The sequence below is a fragment of the Salvelinus namaycush genome, unplaced genomic scaffold (genome assembly GCF_016432855.1).
Source record: "Salvelinus namaycush isolate Seneca unplaced genomic scaffold, SaNama_1.0 Scaffold15, whole genome shotgun sequence".
Taxonomy (NCBI): Eukaryota; Metazoa; Chordata; class Actinopteri; order Salmoniformes; family Salmonidae; genus Salvelinus; species Salvelinus namaycush.
Window position 1 is genome coordinate 420,344 of NW_024058230.1, and position 13,045 is coordinate 433,388.

The 13,045-nt window shown below is 44.8% G+C and overlaps 1 protein-coding gene across 1 annotated transcript in view; it reads right to left on the bottom strand.

Annotated features, from left to right (window-relative positions):
- Positions 1-13,045, bottom strand: part of ift74 (intraflagellar transport 74) — a 69,132-nt gene that overhangs the window by 23,793 nt on the left and 32,294 nt on the right. The window contains exons 5-7 of the mRNA XM_038983174.1: positions 12,617-12,670; positions 10,360-10,457; positions 7,913-8,039 (exon numbers count right to left, since the gene is read on the bottom strand). Of these exons, the coding sequence (XP_038839102.1) occupies positions 7,913-8,039; positions 10,360-10,457; positions 12,617-12,670 (279 nt within the window). The remainder of the gene's footprint in view (positions 1-7,912; positions 8,040-10,359; positions 10,458-12,616; positions 12,671-13,045) is intronic.

Sequence of the window (13,045 nt, forward strand, 5' to 3'; positions counted from 1 at the left end):
CACCTTCACAATAAATCCATGTAATATAGCCTCCACCTTCACAATAAATCCATGTAATATAGCCTACACCTTCACAATAAATCCATGTAATATAGTCTACACCTGCACAATAAATCCATGTAATATAGCCTACACTTTCACAATAAATCCATGTAATATAGCCTCCACCTTCACAATAAATCCATGTAATATAGCCTCCACTTTCACAATAAATCCATGTAATATAGCCTACACCTTCACAATAAATCCATGTAATATAGCCTACACCTTCACAATAAATCCATGTAATATAGCCTCCCCCTTCACAATAAATCCATGTAATATAGCCTCCACCTTCACAATAAATCCATGTAATATAGTCTACACCTTCACAATAAATCCATGTAATATAGCCTCCACCTTCACAATAAATCCATTTAATATAGCCTCCACCTTCACAATAAATCCATGTAATATAGTCTACACCTGCACAATAAATCCATTTAATATAGCCTCCACCTTCACAATAAATCCATGTAATATAGCCTCCACCTTCACAATAAATCCATGTAATAGCCTCCACCTTCACAATAAATCCATTTAATATAGCCTCCACCTTCACAATAAATCCATGTAATATAGCCTCCACCTTCACAATAAATCAATTTAATATAGCCTCCACCTTCACAATAAATCCATGTAATATAGTCTACACCTGCACAATAAATCCATTTAATATAGCCTCCACCTTCACAATAAATCCATGTAATATAGCCTCCACCTTCACAATAAATCCATGTAATAGCCTCCACCTTCACAATAAATCCATTTAATATAGCCTCCACCTTCACAATAAATCCATGTAATAGCCCCCACCTTCACAATAAATCCATGTAATATAGCCTCCACCTTCACAATAAATCCATTTAATATAGCCTCCACCTTCACAATGAATCCATGTAATATAGCCTCCACCTTCACAATAAATCCATGTAATATAGCCTCCACCTTCACAATAAATCCATGTAATATAGCCTCCACCTTCACAATAAATCCATGTAATATAGCCTCCACCTTCACAATAAATCCATGTAATATAGCCTACACTTTCACAATAAATCCATGTAATATAGCCTCCACCTTCACAATAAATCCATGTAATATAGCCTCCACCTTCACAATAAATCCATGTAATATAGCCTCCACCTTCACAATAAATCCATGTAATATAGCCTCCACCTTCACAATAAATCCATGTAATATAGCCTCCACCTTCACAATAAATCCATGTAATATAGCCTCCACCTTCACAATAAATCCATGTAATATAGCCTCCACCTTCACAATAAATCCATGTAATATAGCCTCCACCTTCACAATAAATCCATGTAATATAGCCTCCACCTTCACAATAAATCCATGTAATATAGCCTCCACCTTCACAATAAATCCATGTAATATAGCCTCCACCTTCACAATAAATCCATGTAATATAGCCTCCACCTTCACAATAAATCCATGTAATATAGCCTACACCTTCACAATAAATCCATGTAATATAGTCTACACCTGCACAATAAATCCATGTAATATAGCCTACACTTTCACAATAAATCCATGTAATATAGCCTCCACCTTCACAATAAATCCATGTAATATAGCCTCCACTTTCACAATAAATCCATGTAATATAGCCTACACCTTCACAATAAATCCATGTAATATAGCCTACACCTTCACAATAAATCCATGTAATATAGCCTCCCCCTTCACAATAAATCCATGTAATATAGCCTCCACCTTCACAATAAATCCATGTAATATAGTCTACACCTTCACAATAAATCCATGTAATATAGCCTCCACCTTCACAATAAATCCATTTAATATAGCCTCCACCTTCACAATAAATCCATGTAATATAGTCTACACCTGCACAATAAATCCATTTAATATAGCCTCCACCTTCACAATAAATCCATGTAATATAGCCTCCACCTTCACAATAAATCCATGTAATAGCCTCCACCTTCACAATAAATCCATTTAATATAGCCTCCACCTTCACAATAAATCCATGTAATATAGCCTCCACCTTCACAATAAATCAATTTAATATAGCCTCCACCTTCACAATAAATCCATGTAATATAGTCTACACCTGCACAATAAATCCATTTAATATAGCCTCCACCTTCACAATAAATCCATGTAATATAGCCTCCACCTTCACAATAAATCCATGTAATAGCCTCCACCTTCACAATAAATCCATTTAATATAGCCTCCACCTTCACAATAAATCCATGTAATAGCCCCCACCTTCACAATAAATCCATGTAATATAGCCTCCACCTTCACAATAAATCCATTTAATATAGCCTCCACCTTCACAATGAATCCATGTAATATAGCCTCCACCTTCACAATGAATCCATGTAATATAGCCTACACCTTCACAATAAATCCATTTAATATAGCCTCCACCTTCACAATAAATCCATGTAATAGCCCCCACCTTCACAATAAATCCATTTAATATAGCCTCCACCTTCACAATGAATCCATGTAATATAGCCTCCACCTTCACAATGAATCCATGTAATATAGCCTCCCCCGTTACATTATTACACATCAGGGAGGCAACTGCGAGCGTCCCGCTCCAATTCAGAGGTACATATTGAAGATATTGGAAGAAACTGTCCACATGTACTTTTCGTCAGCCAACAAGATGATTAAGCCTAACGAACAGCAAAAACACTAGCTTATCCCCCAAAGTACAAAAGTTTCTATTCTGTACAATAAATAAATATTCCAAATATAGTCTTGGACAGTTGTGGGATGCGATAGATCCCAAATTAATATAACCACTAGCATCAAAACAATTTTTACGAGAGGCCATCACTCTGTTTTCTCACGCAATTGCATAGCCTATAGAAATGTTGCGCAACATGAGCTCATGAAGACTAGTCAAGGATCATATCACCTCCACCTTACCTGTCACCCTAGACCCACTTCAATTTTCATACCGCCCCAATAGGTCCACAGACGATGCAATCGCCATCACACTGCACACTGCCCTATTCCACCTGGACAAGAGGAATACCTATGTAAGAATGCTGTTCATTGAGTATAGCTCAGTATTCAACACCATAGTACCCTCCAAGCTCATCATTAAGCTTCAGGCCCTGGGTCTGAACCCCGCCCTGTGCAACTGGGTCCTGGACTTCCTGTCTGGCCGCCCCCCAGGTGGTTAAGGTAGGAAACAACATCTCCACTTCGCTGATCCTGAACACGGGGGCCTCAAAAGGGTGCGTTCTCAGCCCCCTCCTGTACTCCCTGTTCACCCATGACTGCGTGGCCATGCACGCCTCCAACTCAATCATCAAGTTTGCAGACAACACAACAGTAGTAGGCTTGATTACCAACAACGACGAGACAGCCTACAGGGAGGAGGTGAGGGCCCTCGGAGTGTGGTGTCAGGAAAATAACCTCTCACTCAACGTCAACAAAACAAAGGAGATGATCGTGGACTTCAGGAAACAGCAGAGGGGTGCTCCCCCTATCCACATCAACGGGACAGCAGTGGAGAAGGTGGAAAGTTTTAAATTCCTCTGTGTACACATCACGGACAAACTGAAATGGTCCGTGATAGCGAGAGAGATGTACAGAAGGGTGGACACAGTTGAGAGAGCGTTTTACAGAAGGGTGGACCCAGCTGAGAGAGTTTTACAGAAGGGTGGACCCAGTTGAGAGAGAGTTTTACAGAAGGATGGACCCAGTTGAGAGAGAGTTTTACAGTAGGGTGGACCCAGTTGAGAGAGTTTTACAGTAGGGTGGACCCAGCTGAGAGAGAGTTTTACAGAAGGGTGGACCCAGTTGAGAGAGAGTTTTACAGAAGGATGGACCCAGTTGAGAGAGAGTTTTACAGTAGGGTGGACCCAGTTGAGAGAGTTTTACAGTAGGGTGGACCCAGCTGAGAGAGAGTTTTACAGAAGGATGGACCCAGTTGAGAGCGAGTTTTACAGTAGGGTGGACCCAGTTGAGAGAGAGTTTTACAGAAGGATGGACCCAGCTGAGAGAGAGTTTTACAGTAGGGTGGACCCAGCTGAGAGAGAGTTTTACAGTAGGGTGGACCCAGCTGAGAGAGAGTTTTACAGTAGGGTGGACCCAGTTGAGAGAGTTTTACAGTAGGGTGGACCCAGCTGAGAGAGAGTTTTACAGTAGGGTGGACACAGTTGAGAGAGAGTTTTACAGTAGGGTGGACCCAGCTGAGAGAGTTTTACAGTAGGGTGGACCCAGCTGAGAGAGAGTTTACAGAAGGATGGACCCAGCTGAGAGAGAGTTTTACAGTAGGGTGGACCCAGCTGAGAGAGAGTTTTACAGAAGGATGGACCCAGCTGAGAGAGAGTTTTACAATAGGGTGGACCCAGCTGAGAGAGAGTTTTACAATAGGGTGGACCCAGCTGAGAGAGAGTTTTACAGTAGGGTGGACCCAGCTGAGAGAGTTTTACAGTAGGGTGGACCCAGTTGAGAGAGAGTTTTACAGTAGGGTGGACCCAGTTGAGAGAGTTTTACAGTAGGGTGGACCCAGCTGAGAGAGAGTTTTACAGAAGGATGGACCCAGCTGAGAGAGAGTTTTACAATAGGGTGGACCCAGCTGAGAGAGAGTTTTACAGTAGGGTGGACCCAGCTGAGAGAGAGTTTTACAGTAGGGTGGACCCAGCTGAGAGAGTTTTACAGTAGGGTGGACCCAGCTGAGAGAGAGTTTTCCAGTAGGGTGGAAAACTCAGTTGAGAGAGTTTTACAGTAGGGTGGACCCAGCTGAGAGAGAGTTTTACAGTAGGATGGACCCAGCTGAGAGAGAGTTTTACAGTAGGGTGGACCCAGCTGAGAGAGAGTTTTACAGAAGGGTGGACCCAGCTGAGAGAGAGTTTTACAGTAGGGTGGACCCAGCTGAGAGAGTTTTACAGTAGGGTGGACCCAGCTGAGAGAGAGTTTTACAGTAGGGTGGACCCAGCTGAGAGAGTTTTACAGTAGGGTGGACCCAGCTGAGAGAGAGTTTTACAGTAGGATGGACCCAGCTGAGAGAGAGTTTTACAGTAGGGTGGACCCAGCTGAGAGAGTTTTACAGTAGGGTGGACCCAGCTGAGAGAGAGTTTTACAGAAGGATGGACCCAGCTGAGAGAGAGTTTTACAGTAGGGTGGACCCAGCTGAGAGAGAGTTTTACAGAAGGATGGACCCAGCTGAGAGAGAGTTTTACAGTAGGGTGGACCCAGCTGAGAGAGAGTTTTACAGAAGGATGGACCCAGCTGAGAGAGAGTTTTACAGTAGGGTGGACCCAGCTGAGAGAGAGTTTTACAGTAGGGTGGACCCAGCTGAGAGAGAGTTTTACAGAAGGGTGGACCCAGCTGAGAGAGAGTTTTACAGAAGGGTGGACCCAGCTGAGAGAGAGTTTACAGAAGGATGGACCCAGCTGAGAGAGAGTTTTACAGAAGGGTGGACCCAGTTGAGAGAGAGTTTTACAGTAGGGTGGACCCAGTTGAGAGAGAGTTTTACAGTAGGGTGGACCCAGCTGAGAGAGAGTTTTACAGTAGGGTGGACCCAGCTGAGAGAGAGTTTTACAGAAGGGTGGACCCAGCTGAGAGAGAGTTTTACAGAAGGGTGGACCCAGCTGAGAGAGAGTTTACAGAAGGATGGACCCAGCTGAGAGAGAGTTTTACAGAAGGGTGGACCCAGCTGAGAGAGAGTTTTACAGTAGGGTGGACCCAGCTGAGAGAGAGCTTTACAGTAGGGTGGACCCAGCTGAGAGAGAGTTTTACAGTAGAGTGGACCCAGCTGAGAGAGAGTTTTACAGTAGGGTGGACCCAGCTGAGAGAGAGAGTTTAACAGAAGGGTGGACCCAGCTGAGAGTAACAAACGTAGCTGCTGAATCCATGGAAAGCATTACAGAGTTGCTGACATGACTTTTTTCAGATTATTATCATCACTGTGTGGGACTAACCTGAGGCCCTTGGCTGTAAACAGACTATCATCACTGTGTGGGACTAACCTGAGGCCCTTGGCTGTAAACAGACTATCATCACTGTGTGGAACTAACCTGAGGCCCTTGGCTGTAAACAGACTATCATCACTGTGTGGGACTAACCTGAGGCCCTTGGCTGTAAACAGACTATCATCACTGTGTGGGACTAACCTGAGGCCCTTGGCTGTAAACAGACTATCATCACTGTGTGGGACTAACCTGAGGCCCTTGGCTGTAAACAGACTATCATCACTGTGTGGGACTAACCTGAGGCCCTTGGCTGTAAACAGACTATCATCACTGTGTGGGACTAACCTGAGGCCCTTGGCTGTAAACAGACTATCATCACTGTGTGGAACTAACCTGAGGCCCTTGGCTGTAAACAGACTATCATCACTGTGTGGGACTAACCTGAGGCCCTTGGCTGTAAACAGACTATCATCACTGTGTGGGACTAACCTGAGGCCCTTGGCTGTAAACAGACTATCATCACTGTGTGGGACTAACCTGAGGCCCTTGGCTGTAAACAGACTATCATCACTGTGTGGGACTAACCTGAGGCCCTTGGCTGTAAACAGACTATCATCACTGTGTGGGACTAACCTGAGGCCCTTGGCTGTAAACAGACCATCGTCACTGTGTGGGACTAACCTGAGGCCCTTGGCTGTAAACAGACTATCGTCACTGTGTGGAACTAACCTGAGGCCCTTGGCTGTAAACAGACTATCATCACTGTGTGGAACTAACCTGAGGCCCTTGGCTGTAAACAGACTATCGTCACTGTGTGGGACTAACCTGAGGCCCTTGGCTGTAAACAGACCCTCGTCACTGTGTGGGACTAACCTGAGGCCCTTGGCTGTAAACAGACTATCATCACTGTGTGGAACTAACCTGAGGCCCTTGGCTGTAAACAGACTATCATCACTGTGTGGGACTAACCTGAGGCCCTTGGCTGTGTTGTGGTACTGTGTGGGACTAACCTGAGGCCCTTGGCTGTAAACAGACTATCGTCACTGTGTGGGACTAACCTGAGGCCCGCAGCAAGCCGCATCAATGTGTCGGAGGAAACACCGTCCAGCTGGCGACCGAGGTCAGCTTGCAGGCGCCCGGCTCACCACAAGGAGTCGCCAGAGAGCGATGAGACAAGGAAATCCTGTCCGGGCCAAACCTTCCCCTAACCTTCCCCGAACTAACCTGAGGCCCTTGGCTGTAAACAGACTATCATCACTGTGTGGGACTAATCTGAGGCCCTTGGCTGTAAACAGACTATCGTCACTGTGTGGGACTAACCTGAGGCCCTTGGCTGTAAACAGACTATCATCACTGTGTGGGACTAACCTGAGGCCCTTGGCTGTAAACAGACTATCGTCACTGTGTGGAACTAACCTGAGGCCCTTGGCTGTAAACAGACTATCGTCACTGTGTGGGACTAACCTGAGGCCCTTGGCTGTAAACAGACCATCGTCACTGTGTGGGACTAACCTGAGGCCCTTGGCTGTAAACAGACTATCATCACTGTGTGGAACTAACCTGAGGCCCTTGGCTGTAAACAGACTATCATCACTGTGTGGGACTAACCTGAGGCCCTTGGCTGTGTTGTGGTACTGTGTGGGACTAACCTGAGGCCCTTGGCTGTAAACAGACTATCGTCACTGTGTGGGACTAACCTGAGGCCCTTGGCTGTAAACAGACTATCATCACTGTGTGGGACTAACCTGAGGCCCTTGGCTGTAAACAGACTATCATCACTGTGTGGAACTAACCTGAGGCCCTTGGCTGTAAACAGACTATCATCACTGTGTGGAACTAACCTGAGGCCCTTGGCTGTAAACAGACTATCATCACTGTGTGGGACTAACCTGAGGCCCTTGGCTGTGTTGTGGTGCTGTGCTGTGTTGTGTACTAACCTGAAGACAAGCCCTTGGCTGTGTTTTGGGACTTGTGCATCTCAGTCTCCTTGAAGCTCAGGTCTTCCTGCATGGACTTGAGCTCAGTGGCCGTCACCGACGAGATCTGGCGCATACGGTTCATGTTCTGTATCAACACACAGACACACAAGACACAGACACACAAGACACAGACACACAAGACACAGACACACAAGACACAGACACACAGACACAAGACACAGACACACAAGACACAGACACAAGACACAGACACACAAGACACAGACACACAAGACACAGACACACAGACACACAAGACACAGACACACAAGACACAGACACACAGACACACAAGACACAGACACACAGACACAAGACACAGACACACAGACACAGACACACAGACACAAGACACAGACACACAAGAAAGACACAGACACACAGACACAAGACACACAAGACACAGACACACAGACACACAAGACACAGACACACAAGACACAGACACACAAGACACAGACACACAAGACAGACACACAGACACAAGACACAGACACACAAGACACAGACACACAGACACACAAGACACAGACACACAGACACAAGACACAGACACACAAGACATCTCCTTTTAAACGAGCTTATTCAATTCAACAACATGCAGTGTTGAGAAGATTTATGAAAACCCTAGTATCTGTTAGGAGTTTCATGTCTACAAAAACTGTAGTTTTATGACTTAAAGCAGAACCTGTGTGAATGACAAGACAGAGAACAGCTGGGGGTATAGAAATAAACGGTTAATTCAGATAACTCTGTTTACAGTGATAATAAACACACTATCATAGAAGAAGAACAAGGCAACGTTCAAGCTATGACTCAGGAGTATTTTTAAAAAACAACGTCCAAGTGTTGAACTTAGTGGCCGAGCTGTTTCGCTGAGAACAGCAGACAAGCACATGGCAGATGGATAACATCAGTTGAACCTCTCCCTCCGCTAGTGTTCCAGTAGAGAGAGAGAGAGAGAGAGAGAGAGAGAGAGAGAGAGAGATCTCTCCCTCCCTCCGCTAGTGTTCCAGTAGAGAAAGAGAGAGAGAGAGAGAGAGAGAGATCTCTCTCCCTCTCTCTCGCTCTCGCTCTGTGGTATTTCACCCAATAGATATGAGAGTTTATCAAAATTGGATTTGGTTTCAAATTCTTTGTAGGTTTGTGTAATCTGAGGGAAATATGTGTCTCTAATATGGTCATACATTTGGCAGGAGGTTAGGAAGTAAGGCTCAGTTTCTGTGGTGTTTCTGTGCACATAGCCTGTCTTCTCTTGAGAGCCAGGTCTGCCTACAGCGGCCTTTCTCAATAGCAAGGCTATGCTCACTGAGTCTGTACAGAGTCAAACGCTTATCTTAAGTTTGGGTCAGTCAAAGTGGTCAGGTATTCTGCCACTGTGTACTTTCTGTTCAGGGCCAAATAGCATTCTAGTTTGCTCAGTTTTTTTGTAAATTCTTTCCAATGTGTCAAGTAATTATCTTTTTGTTTTCTCATGATTTGGTTGGGTCTAATTGTGTTGCTGTCCTGGGGCTCTGTGGGGTGTGTTTGTGTTTGTGAATAGAGCTCCAGGACCAGCTTGCTTAGGGGACTCTTCTCCAGGTTCATCTCTCTGTAGGTGATGGCATTGTTATGGAAGGTTTGGGAATCACTTCCTTTTAGGTGGTTGTAGAATTTAACAGCTCTTTCTGGATTTTGATCATTAGCGGGTATCGGCCTAATTCTGCTCTAAATGCATTATTTGGTGTTCTAAGTTGTACACGGAAGATATTTTTTCAGAATTCTGCATGCAGAGACTCAATTTGGTGTTCATCCCATTTAGTGAATTCTTGATTGGTAAGCGGACCCCAGACCTCACAACCATAGAGGGCAATGGGTTCTATAACAGATGAAAGTATTTTTAGCCAGATCCTAATTGGTATGTTGAACTGTATGTTCCATTTGATGGAACGTTCACAGTTTTGTGGAAGATTTTCAGGCCAATGTATGTATAGTTTTTTTGTGTGGTCTAGGCCAACGGTGTCTAGATGGAATTTGTATTTGTGGTCCTGGGAATTGGACCTTTTTTGGAACACCATTCTTTTTTGTCTTACTGAGATTTACTGTCAGGGCCCAGGTCTGGCAGAATCTGTGCAGAAGATCTAGGTGCTGCTGTAGGCCCTCCCTGGTCTCTCTCACACACACACACACACACACACACACACACACACACACACACACACACACACACACACACACACACACACACACACACACACACACACACACACACACACACACACACACACACACACACACACTCACTCTCTCACACACTCACTCTCTCACACACTCACTCTCTCACACACTCACTCACTCTCTCACACACTCACTCACTCTCTCACACTCACTCACTCTCTCACACTCACTCACTCTCTCACACTCACTCTGCTGGAGTGTTCCAGTAGAACTACGATGATGGCCTGTGCCTGACGGTTCTTCTCCACCTCTGTAGCTTTAGTCTCATCAAATGAATCCAGAAAACCTGTGGAAATATGAATCAATACCAGATAAATGATCCGTGTAGACTACAATACTGCTTACACATTGGATTTACACTATTTAGGCATTAAAAATAAATCAAAACGGGCAGTGTTTATTATGACCCCCTCTTTTATAAACAGGCCCATTTTGACCACATTATTGCCTGAAGACACCTTTGTATACCGTGTGCACGCCGGCATGCCGGGGAGGACTGGTAGTAGTGGCGTGCAGGGTGGGCGTCTATTTTAATAAATACATTGAATATACACCATCAAAAATCTAGCCATTATTAATTGATTTAGGCAGGTCCTAAGAAACATTATAAGGACGAATAAAATGTGTTTTCAAAAGGAAAATAATTGCATATTTTGACGTTTAATTAGGTATGTTACAGGTCTGTGTAGCCATGGCTGCAGCATCCAAATGAAATCAATAGTTTGTTATTTTGTTAACTAAACAGACAAGACACACCGATCACAGTCAACACACATATTTTATATTAAGAATATAATGGAATATAACAGAACTTGTCATGGGAACGTGTGGTACCGCTGCCATATTAAAAGCGATATTTAGAAACAGTGCAGGCCTGTGCTTTTTTGATCCACGTTTCATCTCTTTCCTATTATTATAATTTTTTTGTAATTTTACCCCTTTTTCACCACAATTTCGTGGTATCCAATTGGTAGTTACAGTCTTGTCCCATCGCCGCAACTCCCGTACGGACTCGGGAGAGGCAAAGGTTGAGAGCCATGCGTCCTCCAAAACACGAACATGCTTTTTGACACACTGCCCGCTTAACCCGGAAGCAAGCCGCACCAATGTGTCGGAGGAAACACCGTCCAGCTGGCGACCGAGGTCAGCTTGCAGGCGCCCGGCTCACCACAAGGAGTCGCCAGAGAGCGATGAGACAAGGAAATCCTGTCCGGCCAAACCTTCCCCTAACCCGGACGACACTGGGCTAATTGTGCGCCGCCTCATGGGTCTCCCGGTTACGGCCGGCTGTGACACAGCCCGGGATCAAACCCGGGTCTGTAATAATGCCTCAAGCACTGCGAAGCAGTGGCTTAAACAGCTACGCCACTCGGGAGGCGCACTCCACTTTGTTAGGGAGCAGGAGTAGGGGCTTACCTTCATCATGATACCCATAGAAGATAATAGCAATCCTATTTTCCGAGGTGTTCTGCTTGAAACGTTGGTATTACAGACTCGATCAGGGACATGTTGAAAATGTCAGTGAAGACACCTGCCAGTTCATCAGCACATGCCCGGAGCACACGTCCTGGTAATCCGTCTGGCCCCGCAGCCTTGTGAATGTTGACCTGTTTAAAGGTCTTACTCACGTCGGCTACGGAGAGCGTGATCACACAGTCGTCCGGAACAGCTGATGCTCTCATGCATGCCTCAGTGTTGCTTGCCTTGAAGCGAGCATAGAAGTGATTTAGCTTGTCTGGTAGGCTTGTGTCGCTGGGCAGCTCGCGGCTGTGCATCCCCTTTGTAGCCTTACTGATATCCAAACAGAGATTCAATGAAAACAAAAATCTGAAATTGATTGATTTATCAAAATGAGTCCACACTTTTGTCTCAAAGCAGCACGACGCCGATGTCCCACTCAAAACGGTGCTGAAATTATCATGTTGTTGACCACTACGCGTGGATTGGATGACTGGGAGTTTTCACTCAGCAACAATTTGATACATGTCTTCAATTGCATTAGCCTACCTCATTCCAATATTTTCATAATTCAGTGCCATTTATTCTCACAGTAATTCATTATGGATCTATCCAGTAGTGGTTAGAAAACAGTGTGAAGAGACATGCCTCGCAAAGTTTACAACTGGCAGGAGGACGGTTGCCTAGCAACCATCACGAGTTTAAGAGCGTAGAGCGTGCTAATGTCGCCTCAGCATTATGGCTACGTTACATACTAAGCCGTAGGCAGAACTTGACCGAAATTATTACTAAGTCGTTTTGGCGGAAATAAAAGTTTTGTCTTTGATACCGGGAATAACTTTCAGAAATCAAGAAAAGGACGGAAAAAGTTGGCGGTATGGTAAAGTTGGCGGGGAAAACGTCTTAGAATGAAAGGGATACAAGATCTGGAACTTTCTACAACCTACGCAGGAATGGTTCACAGAAAGCATGTAACGGTCAACTCACTGTCCATATTCTCATCTCTCTTCTTTAGTTCTTTGTACTTCTGGTTTCGTTCACCTGTAGGACAAAAGAAAAGTGATTTGTTACTTGAGTGTATAGTCTAACCGCTCTTAGAATTAGAGGTGACTTGATGAACCCTGGAGATCTGCGAGGAACCATTGTTAGTCAATGGTTCATATTTGCACCTTTGGTTAGTTGAGAGGTTCTGGGAGGACCTTAAAATGGTTCAATATAGCAACAGGTTCATGGAGGAAATTTATTAGGATCCCCATGGAGACGGCTAGTCTTACTGGGGTCTGACATATAACGAAAAACACATGACAGACAAAATACTTTACAATTTACATGCATTTAAACAACATATAGTGTGTGTGTGTGCTTCTATCAGTGGAGTGGGGGCGTGGCTTAGTAGGGGCGTGGAGAGATATTTTT